This window comes from Sus scrofa, chromosome 14 (genome assembly GCF_000003025.6).
Source record: "Sus scrofa isolate TJ Tabasco breed Duroc chromosome 14, Sscrofa11.1, whole genome shotgun sequence".
Classification (NCBI taxonomy): domain Eukaryota; kingdom Metazoa; phylum Chordata; class Mammalia; order Artiodactyla; family Suidae; genus Sus; species Sus scrofa.
In genome coordinates, this window is record NC_010456.5 from 64,357,074 (window position 1) to 64,371,529 (window position 14,456).

General features: G+C 41.5%; 1 protein-coding gene and 1 long non-coding RNA gene across 7 annotated transcripts in view; one reads left to right on the top strand and one right to left on the bottom strand.

Moving 5' to 3' along the window:
* Positions 1–14,456, top strand: part of LOC110256801 — a 93,018-nt gene that overhangs the window by 55,888 nt on the left and 22,674 nt on the right. The window lies entirely within an intron of this gene.
* Positions 1–14,456, bottom strand: part of RHOBTB1 (Rho related BTB domain containing 1) — a 138,871-nt gene that overhangs the window by 30,613 nt on the left and 93,802 nt on the right. For all 6 annotated transcript variants that reach the window (XM_021073601.1, XM_021073598.1, XM_021073600.1 and 3 more), the window contains 2 exons: positions 11,313–11,514; positions 10,845–10,948 (listed from right to left, as the gene is read on the bottom strand). In XM_021073601.1, coding sequence (XP_020929260.1) covers positions 10,845–10,948; positions 11,313–11,504 — 296 coding nt within the window. In that variant the 5' untranslated portion in view covers positions 11,505–11,514. The remainder of the gene's footprint in view (positions 1–10,844; positions 10,949–11,312; positions 11,515–14,456) is intronic.

The following is a 14,456-nucleotide window of genomic DNA, read 5'->3' on the forward strand; positions in this document are numbered from 1 at the left end:
CTGGGCTTAGGCTGGGAAGGGGCCTCATGGGTCTGGTTCTCTCTTTGAGTGAACTGGAAGAGGAGAATGATATTTGAGCAGAATGATATAATTTATGTTTTAACCCAACTACCATAATGAGAACTGGCTAAAGGGTGGTGGGGGGATGGGTTGTCAGGGGAATAAGATAGAAGGAGAGGCCAGATGAAAATACTCCAGAGAGAGATGGTGGTGACTTTGGCCTGGGAGTGGTACAAGTGGTGAGAAGTGGCTGCGTTCTATGTCTGTGTGGAAGGTAAGAGCCGCTGGCTTTGCTGATGGAGTGAGTGTATGATGACCAAGAGGAGTCAAGAATGATGCTAGAGTTTTTTGCCCCGAACAATTCTTTCTTCCCTGTTCCTGGTACTGACATCTTTAGTTCAGCATTTTAACACTGAATCGTAACCATTTGTGTTGCCGTCTTACCCACTACACTGAATTTCATCTTTAGGGACTTTGTCCTATCCCCATTAGTTTCTCTCCCATTGTTACACAGTGTTTGTAACAAAAGGGACCCTCAGTGACTGTTTATCAAATAAAAAGGCCTTGGAGATATTGGAGGAGGTAGATGCAAATATATCTGCAGACTCAAAATCTCCTAGGAGTGAATTTAGACCTAAAATAAGTCAGTGAAGGGATATCCTTAAGTTTTAATAAAAAATGACATGTGGGCTATAACATTTCTTTGGACAATTATTGCTCTAAGTTAGCTGTATAATATCTCTGGTATGTACCAGAGATTATCCAGTAAATATATATTTTTAAATTATTTGAATTTTTCTTTATCCAGTAAATACATTTTAAAATTATTTGAATTTATCTTAAAAATCGATTTAGCTGATCTAATTTGGATATGTTCATAATGCAAGAATAAAAATGGATTAATGATCTCTTCTAGGAAATTAGATTATCTCCAGAAGCAAAGGAAATGTAAAGAACAGGCAGATTACTTTCAGGATGAATTCTGGGTTAGTGTCACAGAATTGAGGCATAAAGGAACATCCTCTACTTCACAGACCATCTTGTTTTTTAAAAAACATGCCACCATCCCCCAAAAGATAACCAAGGTGATAAATTTAAAAGACATTTTTGCTAATCTGTTTTATCTTGCTGTATGTAATCTGGTACTTTGTCCTTCTAACTATATTCTCTAGCTGGGGGTGGATGAGCTTTGGGGAGGGAACAAAGTGGTGGAATGATTTTGGAAATCTAATAAATGGTCAATATTAAAAGTTATTCATGTGACGGTTGTTAAGATTCACTAAGAAAAATAGTTGGGAAACTGGTCTGTAAACCACAAGGTATGAATTATTATCAGGCAAATAGGATTATGGGTTCAAAAGTCACTTAATACTGGGAATATAAACTGGTACAACCCACTAGGGAAGATGGTATGGAGGTTCCTCAGAAAACTAAATATAGAACTGCTACATGATCCAGCAATCACACTCCTGAGCATATATCCAGACAAAAGTATAATTCAAAAAGATACATGCACCCCTATGTTTACTACAGCACTATGCGCAATAGCCAAGACATGGAAACAACCTAAACGTCCATCGACAGAGAAATGGATTAAGAAGATGTGGTACATATACATAATGGAATATGAGCCATAAAAAAGAACAAAATCATACCATTTGCAGCAACATGGATGCAACTAAACATTCTCATACTAAGTGAAGTTAAGTCGGACAAAGACAAATACCATATGATATCACTTATATGTGGAATCTAAAATATGGCACAGGGAGTTCCCATTGTGGCTCAGCAGTAACGAACCCAACTAGTAACCATAGGGATGCAGGTTTAATCCCTGGCATTGCTCAGCGGGTTAAGGATTCAGTGTTGCTGCAAACTGCCGCACAGGTGGCAGATGCGGCTCAGATCCCATGTTGCTGCGGCTGTGACATAGGCTGGCAGTTGTAGCTCTGATTCGACCCCTAGCCTGGAAACTTCCATATGCTGCAAGCGTGGCCCTAAAAAGAAAAAAAATAATAATAATGTAAAAAAAGAAAATATGGCACAAATGAACCTATCTACAGAACAGAAACAGGCTCACAGACATAGAAAACAGACTTGTGGTTACCAAGCAGGAGGGGAGAGAGAGTGGAATGGACAGACAGTTTGGGATTAGTAGATGCAAACGATGGCATTTAGAATGGATAAGCAATGAGGTCCTACACTATATCCAATCTCCTGGGATAGACCACGATGGAATATAGTAATAATAAAAAATGTATATATGTATGACTGAGTTGTTTTGCTGTATAGTAGCAATTGGCACAACATAGTAAATCAACTATAATTTTAAAAAAGTCACTAAAGACATTTCTTGTATATAGCAGCTAACAAGAATGGCAAGACATTTTCATCAAGAAATCTTTTCCTTTTGGCTCATTTAAAGGGAGTTGCTGAAAGAGGGTAACAGAATTATCCTCTGAAGACACTGCAGAATTTTTCAACAGTCCCTTTCTTCTTACCACCTAATTTAAAAGTGAAAACTATACGCGCTGAATACATTTCTTGATCAGGAGATTCTAGTATAGAAACATCACAAACTGATGTTTTCTCTTTGCCCATGATGAAAAGTCAACACATGTAGCTATATTTGACCCAACCTGTCAAGTTTGCAGTAATTATGTAGTTACAGAAAAAAGGTAAAAAGAAGCAAAACACATGCTGTTAATGTATTGAACTGTACATACATTCCCTACTTTCTCTACCCATCTTGTTGGCTTATCATTCTTATTTCTGCAGCATCTTTTGGGGCCACAAATGATGTTCTGGGCTCAACCACAAAGGACTGTCTTTCCCAGCCAGGTGACCAGTGTTTGGGCTGCAGCCAGCATCCTGCCAGGTCCTAGAACAAGAGTGACTCCAGTCATCAGTCAAGCCCTATTCCTATCTCCTTTGGCACTGCTGCTTCCCAAGGACATTTCCATCCTGGGAACAGGGCTGGGTTGGGCACAGGAATCCCAGCTCTTCTGATTGTCTTCTGGTTCCAATATGAGATGTACCAGGTCAGAGCAGGAAGGACAGGGTAGGACAGCAGGCTGACGGTAGCACAGAGCATGGCACAGGCATATTTTCTGTGTGCCAGATGATGTGGCATCAAAGCAGTCCTATGTGTGAGTGATTTAGTACAGAATCCATAAATTTCCACTACATTAACATTTTTAAATTACTTGAATGCATTTAGTCTAACATATTTTTGTTTGTTTGGGATTAGCATAAAGCAGTAAAAATCCACCTTCAATTATTTTACTTAATGCCCTCATCTATGGGCAAATGAATTAAAAAGACATATAATTCTTTTTTAAAATGATTCTTAGATCTTGGAAATGATACCCAGAGGAGAAACAAATGATAGTTGGAAAAGCGTTAGTGTTACTACATGAAACTCTCTGAAGAACACTCATCCAAACAAGGCATTCCTGCTCCTCTCCACCAAATTTACAAATTAAAAAATTTGGCAAGAAAGGGGGAGGTTTTGGAGATGTGACTGACTACGCATCCCCCCCTTTTCTCTTGGCCTCACAGCATTCTCTAGTTCCAGGAAGAGACACAGTTGTTACTATTTGATGGAGAAACTGAAAACTTTCCAGGAATGTGGTGTTCTCCATTCAGCTATCACAAGGTACCTGGTCAAATACAACTTCCTCAGAAAAAGATACATACATAACCACAGCCAAAGACACAGGCTATTTGGTAGGATTATGATCCACACAGCTGAGGGCCTCTATCTCTGGGAAAAAGGTATCCAGCATGATTTAGGGACAATTTGGTAGTGGCCCATCATTAGCTTTGAGATGCCAGAACCATTCCAATTCCCATATTCAGCTATTAAGGATCTGCTCCTATTTTATTTTCCCCTTAAGTTCACGCAAATGATTTATATTTTCAGTAAGAACTACATTTAAGTTCTACAAATAATCAAAACACATATTGTCAATTGTGCAAATTTCCTCACCTAGCTAGACTACTTTGCCCATAAAAAGGTTATATTTAAAAAAAATTACTGCAGTTCCCACTGTGTTGCAATGGGATTGGTGATGTCTCTGCAGCACCGGGATGCAGGTTCAATCTCTGACCCCACACAGTGGGTTAAAGGATCCGGTGTTGCTGCAGCTGCAGCATAGGTTACAACTGCAGCTCGGATCTGATCCCTGGCGTGGGAACTCCACACACCTCAGGGCAGCCGAAAAAGAAAAAAAAAAATTATTATTGAGCTACAATTGAAACACACTAAACTTCGTAGACTTCCAGGGCTCAAATTCATTGGTGTTGACCTAGGTGTATACTTCTGATACAGTGATTCCAATCAAGACAACAAACGTCACCATCACCCCCAAAATGTCCTTGTGCCCCTTTGTAACCCATCCTCCCCTCCGTCCTCTTTCTCAGGCAACCAGTGACCTACTTTATGTCCCTAGAGATGACAATGCATTTTCCAGAGTTTTACAGAAATGGAGCCACACATCCCATGTGCTCTTTTTTTTTTTTTTGGTCTTGGTTTCCTTCATTCAAAAGCTCTCTCTCTAATCTTCAAAGAGATTCCTCCTGTTTGGCTGAGTCTCAGTAAAGAGCACAGTGAAATTTCCATGGCCGTGTTTACCTAAAGCATGGCCTGAGGAGTAGCTGCTTTCAAATCCTCCAGGTAACTGGCTAAAACTTGCTCATTCACCTCGTCCATATCTCTGACATCAGATAACCAGCAGGCTTTGGAGTACTCAAGTATGAGAACGAACAGTTTTAGCCTGACTTCTTAGGGATCAACTATTCTTGTTCCTTGGTCCAACTAGCTGCTCTTCTAAGGCCTTTTCACTGTTTTCTTCTTCTTCTTCTTCTTCTTTTTTTTTTTTTAATTTAGGGCTGTATCCATGGCATGTAGATGTTCCCAGGCTAGGGGTCCAAATGGAACTTGTAGCTGCCCGCCCACACCACAGCCACAGCAATGAGATTTCTAAGCTGAGTTTGCAAACTTCACAGTCATGCCAGATCCTCAACCCACTGAGTGAGGCCAGGGATCGAAACAGCCACCTCACGGATACGAGTTGGATTCTGTACCGATGAGCCACAATGGGAACTCCTACTGTTTTCTCTAACCTGGGCAAGTCTGAGTCCTTTATGCTACAGCTGTACACAGGACTAAATATCTTTAGGAAACAAGCTTCAGTAGTTTTCCTAGCTCCTCTGGACTACATATTCAGAAATGTTCTTTGGGATTCTTCCATAAAGTACCTGCATCCATAATTTTCCTTCTTTTGCTACGTTGTTATCTGTTTACAAAGTCCACCCTCAGGGCCAGGACTTGGCTGAAGAGGGAAGCACTTGCCTCAGGTGCCAACAGTAAAGAGGTACCCCTAACCTCAGGCATCCAGATGAACCATATTTTTTCAAAAATCAAAATTAAGGTAAAAAAAGAATCCACGATGGACAAAATCCCAACATTTTAGATGGCAGGATGAGCAACAGTGCCAGGCGGAGCCTGAGACAGGAAGGAAAGATCAGTAAGAGTGCTCCTATCTTAAAGAGTATTACTGTTGATATTTTATCCCCAAGGTGAGCGCCTGTCTTGCCTTACCCTAGTCCTGGCCCTGGTCCATCTCCACTTGATATGTTTCTCCGTCCAGCAGGCTGCTTGCCCTCCTGAAATCCTCCTTAGAATGTTAGTTCTGGCCCAGCATTTAGAATGTACCCTGAACAGTAAGAGCTACTTCAAAATACTTTATCTGGGCACATTTGTTGTTTCTTACTTTTCCCCTCGCCGTTAACCACAAGTACAGCCAACCCCAGACAAATACATAAACACTGGTCACCCACAGTCCTGAATTTTTTAAAGGGCCTCAACTAAGCATTCAAAGTGGGATGTATTCATGCTGTATCTGGTTACATGTGCCTTCAAGCTGAAATTAGAGCCCATTTATCTAAACCTTCACTCAGAAACTGTGGCTCTGATTAATGTTATCATTTAAAACATGTACTGTCCTTCTCACCGACCTAAAAACATTTGAGGAAAATGGGTGTGTAAGAATAATCTACATAATAAGTGAGTTCCAGCTGGATTGAAAATATGCCCAGAAACTCTTAGGTGTGAGGGCAAATGCAGTGATGCTGCATGCTGAGGTTAAATGTGGGGGAGAAAACATGCCATCCTGAGTACCCAAGGTTTTTACTCACTTTCCAAAAGTTCTCTTGCATGTACTGTTTTTTACTGAACATGAAAGGACTCATATTTAGCCACTCATGGATGCACCTAAAGAATTAGGTTATTTGCTACGTATTAACGAACTTAAGAGGAACAATGGAATTTTAATGGGAGTTGGTGACAGATGGTAAATGCTGGTATTTCATGTCCACAAGGAATAGGGTAGGAGTTAGACTGGACTGAGGATAAACGTCAAGTAAGTTCACCATCCATCATCGTGATCAGCTACAAGAGCCTGGTAGAAAGGGCTGTGGAGGCCGACAGAACTCATAGAAAAAGTTTTGTACCACTCTCTCCCGGCTCTCTGACCTTGGCCTCTTTCTGCACATGCCTGCCCAGCTGTGAAATGAGCCTACTTTCCAGGGTTACCACAAGAGTGCTGTGACAAGATACGTACAGTGCTGAGCACAGGCCTGCCTTCTGGAGAGCCCTGATTGCACTGTAGCTGCTGTTATCACCACCTCCAGCCCCGTAGGCTTTATGTGTTTGAGGGTTATCTGACCTTGAGACAGAGCAGTGGGGAAGGTTTTCAAGGAAAGTGAACAAATAAAATTGGTAATTATTCATACGTGTGGTGTGACTACAGAAGGGGAGCCGAGGGGCCCAGAGGTCCTGTGGAAGGCACAGCCCATGCTACTAGCCTACATTTTCAGTGTCAGGCCCCTAAGTATGAACTTCCTTCTTGTAACAGTTCCAGGGAAAAACTCTTGAGCAATATCCCTTTAAAAAGAGAACTTTTTTTTTTTCTTGCCAAAAAAGAGCAGCCGATCAGTCATGGTTACTATGTACAGTTTGGTTGACATTTTAAAAGATCCAGAAAAGAGCTTCAAAAGTTCATCCAAAAGTGGACTGAAAGTAGGTGGTAGGAAATAGGCTCCGAAAGTTGTTTGCACCAGGCAAAAGAGGGTTTGAAAGAATCTCAAATGTGTTGGTTAAGTGTTGGTTGGGCTGCTAATACTACTCTGCTACCTGTCATGTCCATCGAATAGAAGAGCTCCTGCCACTGTTTTTTCTGGGATGGATGATTTTTCCTTCCTGGAGAAAGGGCGTCAACCAGATGACTTTTTGAAATCTCTTGTTATTCTAAGCCATTGAACAAATATGGAAGGGCAAATGGACACCCCGCCCATCAACATGGGATGGTTTTCAGTTGCCTTCTGTTTAAAATGAGGTTGAGGGAGTTCCTGTCGTGGCTCAGTGGTTAACAAATCCGACCAGGAACGATGAGGTTGTGGGTTCGATCCCTGGCCTTGTTCAGTGGGTTAAGGATCTGGCATTGCTGTGAGCTGTAGTGTAGGTTGCAGACGTAGCTCGGATCCTGAGTTGCTGTGGCTCTGGTGTAGGCCGTCAGCTACAGCTCCGATTCAACCCCTAGCCTGGGAACCTCCATATGCCACGGGTGGGGCCCTAGAAAAGGCAAAAAGACACACAAAAAAATATTAATAATAAAAAATAAAATAAAATAAATGAGGTTGAGGTAGCTTGTCACGATGGAAAGAGTGGGAGCCAGGAGTCAGGCAGAACTGGGTTTGAATCTGTTTTTGAAACTCACCACTGGTCTGGTTATGGTAGTAAAAGAACTCAACTATCTACTCAATTGTGGCATGGAGATAACCCCTGCCTCCTAGGGTCTTGGAAAGGACGAACTAAATTACTGTTGGCAAAGTACCAAATATTTTGATTGGCACACTGTAGGCCTTTGATAAATTGGGGCTACTATTCTAGTTGGCTAAAAATAAGTGGGTTGATTGGTTACCTCTAAATCATAAAGAGAGCTATGACATTCTGATTATAGTTATACCATGCTGGGAAAATTACAAATTCAAATCAGCAGACTGACACCACCCTAGCTCACTGGATCCACTCTGCAAACTAGATCTGTCTATAACAAAGAAGGTTTGAGGGGGCAACTTATTAACGACCTGGTGCTAAGAAGCAGAGGAAACTGAAGGCAAGGTCTAAGGCATCTTGGTATGAATCTGGTTTCTCTCACTGTCGTTGTAAGGAGCAGATGAGTTATTTTTAAAAGGTTCCAAATGCATATCCAAGTATAAGGAATATATCGCATCCCACTGACTTGTAATTCACACCAAGTATAGTAAAAACATCAGTCAAAAAACAGGTCTGCAAACCAAACTGATTGTCAGAAACCATAATTATGATTTTTCTCCTTCACAAATGATAGGGAACTAAAAATGGACGCCATACAGAAATTAAACACCTCTTGCATAGCAATAAAATATAGCAGTCAGAGCCCTATACTGAGTAAAAGAAATGTCTACTACTATCAGACTTTTCCATAAAATGTGATTTTTTTTTGGTGCAACATCCATGTGGTATTATATATTTAGCATTTACTGAAAGATGCTGGAATCCAAGACAGACAAACTCTGGTTTTTGTTCTTTAAAGTGGTAGGGTCTGTGGCAGGAAACATGGAGGCTGTGGAGAATCGGAAAAGACAGAGGAAATACAAGGTACAAATATGCACATAAAGCGAGGCCCACGGAGAGCTTGGCCAGAAACTGGGGCACGTTTCCTGAGCCCCTCTGTGTCACTCAGAGAATCAAACTTGGCTTGGAAAGCATGTCCTGTTTCCATCAAAGCGGTAGGGGGATGGGTTACAGTTGACAGAACCAAACATTATAGACCAGGGAGCAGAACAATGCACTTTGAACTGACAGAGTCACATAAAAGAGCAGCTTAGTTTTGTTGGGAGTGACCAAGCACAGGCATGACATTGAAAATGACTCCAGATACATCAGGAAGCTGGATGGAGCCTGTCAATATCAGATCTATGAAGGCCACAGCACCATTAAATCAACCCTAAGCAGGAATCTCACAGGATAACAATGAAGCAGCCCTTATGTTACTACAGTACATGTTTTATACTCTGGGGCCAAGTTAAAATTCATTATCTCAAATACATAACCTTCAAGTGGCAATAAACCACAGGGCTGTAGGGACAGTCTGTAGAAGCCAAACCCAGTATCTCGGTCAGCTCATCTTTATTCACCACACCTTTCTAGAAGTTGGGGTTCACACAGTCCTTTGAAACCGACTGTGTTTATCCTTGGTTAAAATCACCATTTTATTATGTTTTCTTAAAACCCACAGGAATTACAAATCTGACTGCCTAGTACTTGCAAGCAGATTCATTCATTATTATTTTTGTACGTGCATAATAAAGAGAGAGCAGAAAAAACCAAAATGGCACCTAAGATGAGAATCAAGACCATCATGGAAAGGAAAGAAAGAAACCCAGGAAATTCAAGGAGAAGAAAAGCATCTATGATGCTGGATATTAAGTTCAAAAGTCCTTGTTACCAAGGGGATAGTAAAATTAATTTTGGCTTCCATAAGCCTCTTTCCAAAACCCCTCTGGACAAAATGGACTAAAGTGCAAGAGTCTTTCAGTGTGCGAAGGTGAACTACCTCTCAGGACTAGGGCAAACCCTTTCAGCGGCTTATCCACTATTTTAGACCACTTGAATCAATGCCAACAAAGGTCTGTTCAGAAGCTTAAGAGAGTTACTGGTTTGAAGCAAGAGGGGTACTTTCAGAAACATTTATCTCAATACCAAGGAGTACCTCATGGTTTGGAATATCTCAGTAACCCAGTCCTGTGAGGTAACAAGATGCTGGATGTTGACAAAGACCTAAATTCTAAACTTAAAAGGAAATGCGTTAATTTGCAATTAAGTGGTAAGGAAATCTCCTCCTTATCTGGATTTTGATAGTTATATTCAACCAGGAGAGACTTCTTTTTTAAACTTATTTTGGGGGGGCTGCATCCACGGCATGTGGAGGTTCCTGGGCCAGGGACTTAACCACATCTGGGGTTATGGCAACCCTGAATTTTTACTCCACTGCACTGCACAGGAACTTCCCTGAGAGAGATGTGAAAACAGCTGGAGTCATAGAGACCCTGACGGAGTTTTGGTGACAAGAAGTGCTAAATCTTTTAGGGTACTTTGACCATGTTCCCATTTATATTAATGTCCTTATCTTCCCTTCACTGGGTTTTCCCCTCCTCCTTTTTTTTTTAATGAAAAAATAGACATTAATGCCTCAGTTCATTTTGGAAATGTGCCTTATGAAGGACTGCAGAGATATTTTTCTTCCTTCTTAAAAATGACCTTCAAATAAAAATAACAGACTTTGCAGACAACAGAGCCCAAAGCAAGTAACATCAGGCTCTGGTAATATGGTCATGAAAAGACCAAAGGGACCTTCTGAAGTGGGATGGCCAAGTGCTAAAAAAAAAAAAAAAATCCTAGCAGAAGGCAAATAAAGTGTTATTCAGGAAAACAGCAATCAAAGCAGCCCAAGGATAGAGGGCACAACAGAATCCCACACCAGCAAACATCCAGTTTAACCAGCACTGTTTGTTTTAAGTAAAGCACTTCCTGGGAGGAACCAAGTGGCAATGCAAACTGCTGTTCTAGACATCAAGAAACACCATTCTGGTTTTTTTTTCCTTTTCTTAGACACAGTGCAGAACTCGACACATTTCAAGACCATAGGATGTGGTTTTTGTTGATTCGTGAAGCAGAGACGGGTTTGGGAAAGGAAACTGAACTCAAGCTGAACTGAGCTGCACTAGTCTTGGTTTACCTGCCATATGCAAAACGCCTGTCTTTATGATGATCGCCAAACGTATCCCAAAGCCTGAGAGAAACGCTCACTTCATCAACGACATCCCGGGAACGCTCCAAGACCTGCAGGAGAAAGACGAAGTGGCCATGACTACTGTCAATCAGAGGCTCCCTGCGGGGAGGGATTTCCGGGTCATCACCCCTCAATGCCCACCAGACTCTCCGGCATTTCGCTTTCTCTTCCCTACTAACAGGACTGAGCGCAAGTCCTGCTTCTCTGCCTGGAAATCACGTGATCAAACCCTCACTCAGGATACCTCAGCCACATTCCGAGTCTGGATGTTGCTTTTGTTTTCCCTTGTGATATTAGAAAGGTGCGTTTTGTTTTGAAGGTACACATTAACCGCCTCCCCCACTTAAAAAAAAAATCGTACCGGCAAGAGCAATGATGTGTCTTGGGATTCCAAAGAAACAGGGTACTTCTTACCTCCTGGCAGACCCGATACTGGTCAATGGCCCACACGGTGGGTACGTGGGTGGCTAGCAGCTGGTACTGCGTCAGTGTTGTATTACAGGCTCTGGCACAGATCAAGCGCGTCTTCCCCACTGCGTTGTCTCCCACGACCACGCACTTGATGGTTTCAACGTTGGGTCTTTCGTAATCCATGTCAGTGTCCATTTATAAAACTCTAGAAGAAGGGAGGACACCGCGTTAAAGACACCAGGGCTTTCCAGAACCGTCAAAGATGGGAGGGGTTCAGGTGGTTCTCCCTGGTCCAGAGGTGCCCAAGCATATGGCAGAAGTTTGCAAGTTCGTACTGAACCTAACTGGAACTCAGCTTTTCTTTTTATATCTCTCACAAGCACAAAAACAGCAGATTGTTATTTTGACCCCTAAATGGTTTATTCCGGTTAACGTGTTATTTTCTCCTGGGTTTTCTCTAAACACAACCTGCCTACTGGAGATCCACCCCGGCCAGTCTCCTGGCACACATTCCTAGCTCACAAGCTGCTTGTGCTGCCCGGCGAAAGAGACTGGGCACTCGCAGTGTTAACCTTACACACTGAGGCATGGGCAGACTTTGCAATACTAGTGTCCACTCCAGTCTTCCAAGGAACCAGCTTCTCTCATTCAAAAGCAGTTTCCTGTAGGTTCTAAACTATCATGATGAAAAGCTGCAGGCAGCACTGCTTCCTCAGGACAGGAACCTCCACAAACTATAGAGCAGACTGCTTCCTGGCAGCAGCTGGATGGGTGGTGAGGCAAGATTCCAAAGTTTTAATGCACTGTGAATGTTCTTTTGAGGAAGTCTGTTGTTAAACTGAGAAAACTGGTCATTTTTTTAAAAAAAGCAATGTATTATTATTTTCAACATTTTGAAGTAAATCCAAAAGCATGGTTTTTGTTGTCATTGTTTTTGGCTGTACCTATGGTATGTGGAAGTTCCTGGGCCAGGGATCAGACCCATGCCACAGCAGTGACAATGCCAGATGCTTAACCACTAGGCCACCAGGGAACTCCTAGAGGGTCATTTTTTTAAACAAAGGTACATAATGGTCTTAACAGCCATTGTAGAAAGAAAGAAAGAAAATCGAAACTGTTCAGAGTAGGACCTAATACATAGTTGGGACTCAATATGTGTTTGTTTCATTCAATTGATTTGACTTGGATTATATGAGATTAAGGGTAAACAGGGAGAGATCTAAAGAAGAATGTGAAGAAGAAAGCTTTTGCACTGTTAGGACCGCATGAGCATGGATAACACCATCACAGGAGGTAGTAAAGCCCAGGCTGGAGAATTATTTGGCAGGAAAGGAGTGGAGTAATTAAAGGAACAGATGTGTGGTGAGGTTAGATCTGACCCTGCACTGGGGAGAGGCTTAAAATAGACAGATACCTGCCCCCCACCTCGCGAATGCTCATCTTGAAGGTCTTCAGTGGGAAAAGAAAATCTTTAAAAATCTCCACTTCTAATGATTAGCCGACTGTGCTGACACCAAAAATCAACCTCTTTAAAATCTAGCCTTCAAATTCTATGGTTTTATAAGTTCCTTATAAAATAGTACAATGTAGCAAAAAAGCCTGAGTTTGGCATTAGATCAGTGGTTCTTAGGTACCAGCCCTAGAACATCTGGCAATGTTTGGAGACATTTTTTGGTTGTCTCAATGGGGTGAGGGAGTGCTCCTGGCTTCAGGAATGCAGAGGCCAGGGATGCTGCTAAACATACTACAATGTACAGGGCAGCCCCCACAACAAAGAATTATCCGGCCCCAAACAGCATAGTCTGAGTTGGGAAAACTTAAGTGGATGAGAGTTTGAATCCTGCTATCTCCACATTCTAGTCATTTCTTTGACTTTGGGCCAGGTATCTGCTCTATTTGAGCCTCAGCTTCCTCATCTGTTAAAGGAGAATTATAGTATCCATTTCTGAATGTTGTGAGAATTAGGTGAACTGATATTTTCAGTCTGCAGTGCAGTATCCAACACACTGATGGCTTCAAAAATTATCATTTCATGCTGAAATGAATTCTTTCAGATGACAACAAAATTGAAACAGGAGGAGGTCCAGAATTAGATACAAAATCCTAAACATAATAATCATAAAAATCTATAAAAAGGATACATTTTAGTAGAGCAATTAAAGGGTAACTCATTGAAATGGAAGAACAACACAAGACAGAGCAAAGCTGACCTGATGCAAAGAAAGCAGAAAAAGTTCTGGGTGGGGACGGGGAGAAGAGGAGGTCAGCGTTAACTGGAGAATAATAGAGTTGGAAAGGTAGGTTAAAAATATTTTTATGGGGCATTTCTAGACTCTAGAATAAAAATGGTAACACTTAATAACAGTGTTTTTACAAGATTCTGGTGATATTATCATGGGGTAGCCTGTGTCAGAAAACAACAACAACAACAACAACAACAACAACAAATCAGTTTCCATTTGAAGCCTCACAACTCTGGAACCTGAAGTATATTATTTTGAATGTCCTAAGTGAGATTCAAACTTTACTCTTTTGAGTGACTTTTATTTTATTTAATTTTTGATAGATAAAAGTCAAAGAGAGCCAGTCCCTAAAATTTGGGAGAATGTTTAGATTTAGTAAAAATTTACACATGACACAAAACCTAAAAAATTGGTTCCCTCATTGGCTTGCAAACTTGTTCTGATGGCAGCCCCCAAAGAAGGGTCCCCCACATAATTTAAATCATGGCAGTACTGGTGGAACCACTGTGTACCTTTTACAGAAGATGGCTTTGAGGGGGACAAAAGCTCTTCTAGTTTTATGTTAAGGCTGTGATTACAAAAAAGTATCATTACTTATTTATAGACGCATCTCATGCACAGTCCTAAAAAGAATTTCTGTGTCAGAGGTGAGAATAACATCCGCTGGTCCTCTAATCTCTAGCAATCTGCTCAAAACCGAAGTGACTGCCAAAGGTACTGAGCCCTGTACAAAGGGGCCAATGTGTAAGGGAAGTGAGAAGCAGGCAGAATTAAGTCCTCACAGCCCGTATCACTCACTCAACATGGGGAACTTCCAGGAAGAGTTTGCTGGAATTTCAAAATCTGAGGCTCCAAATCTTTCCTTTTGGGTGGAAATTTATTTCATGGGAATCTAAAAAGGACT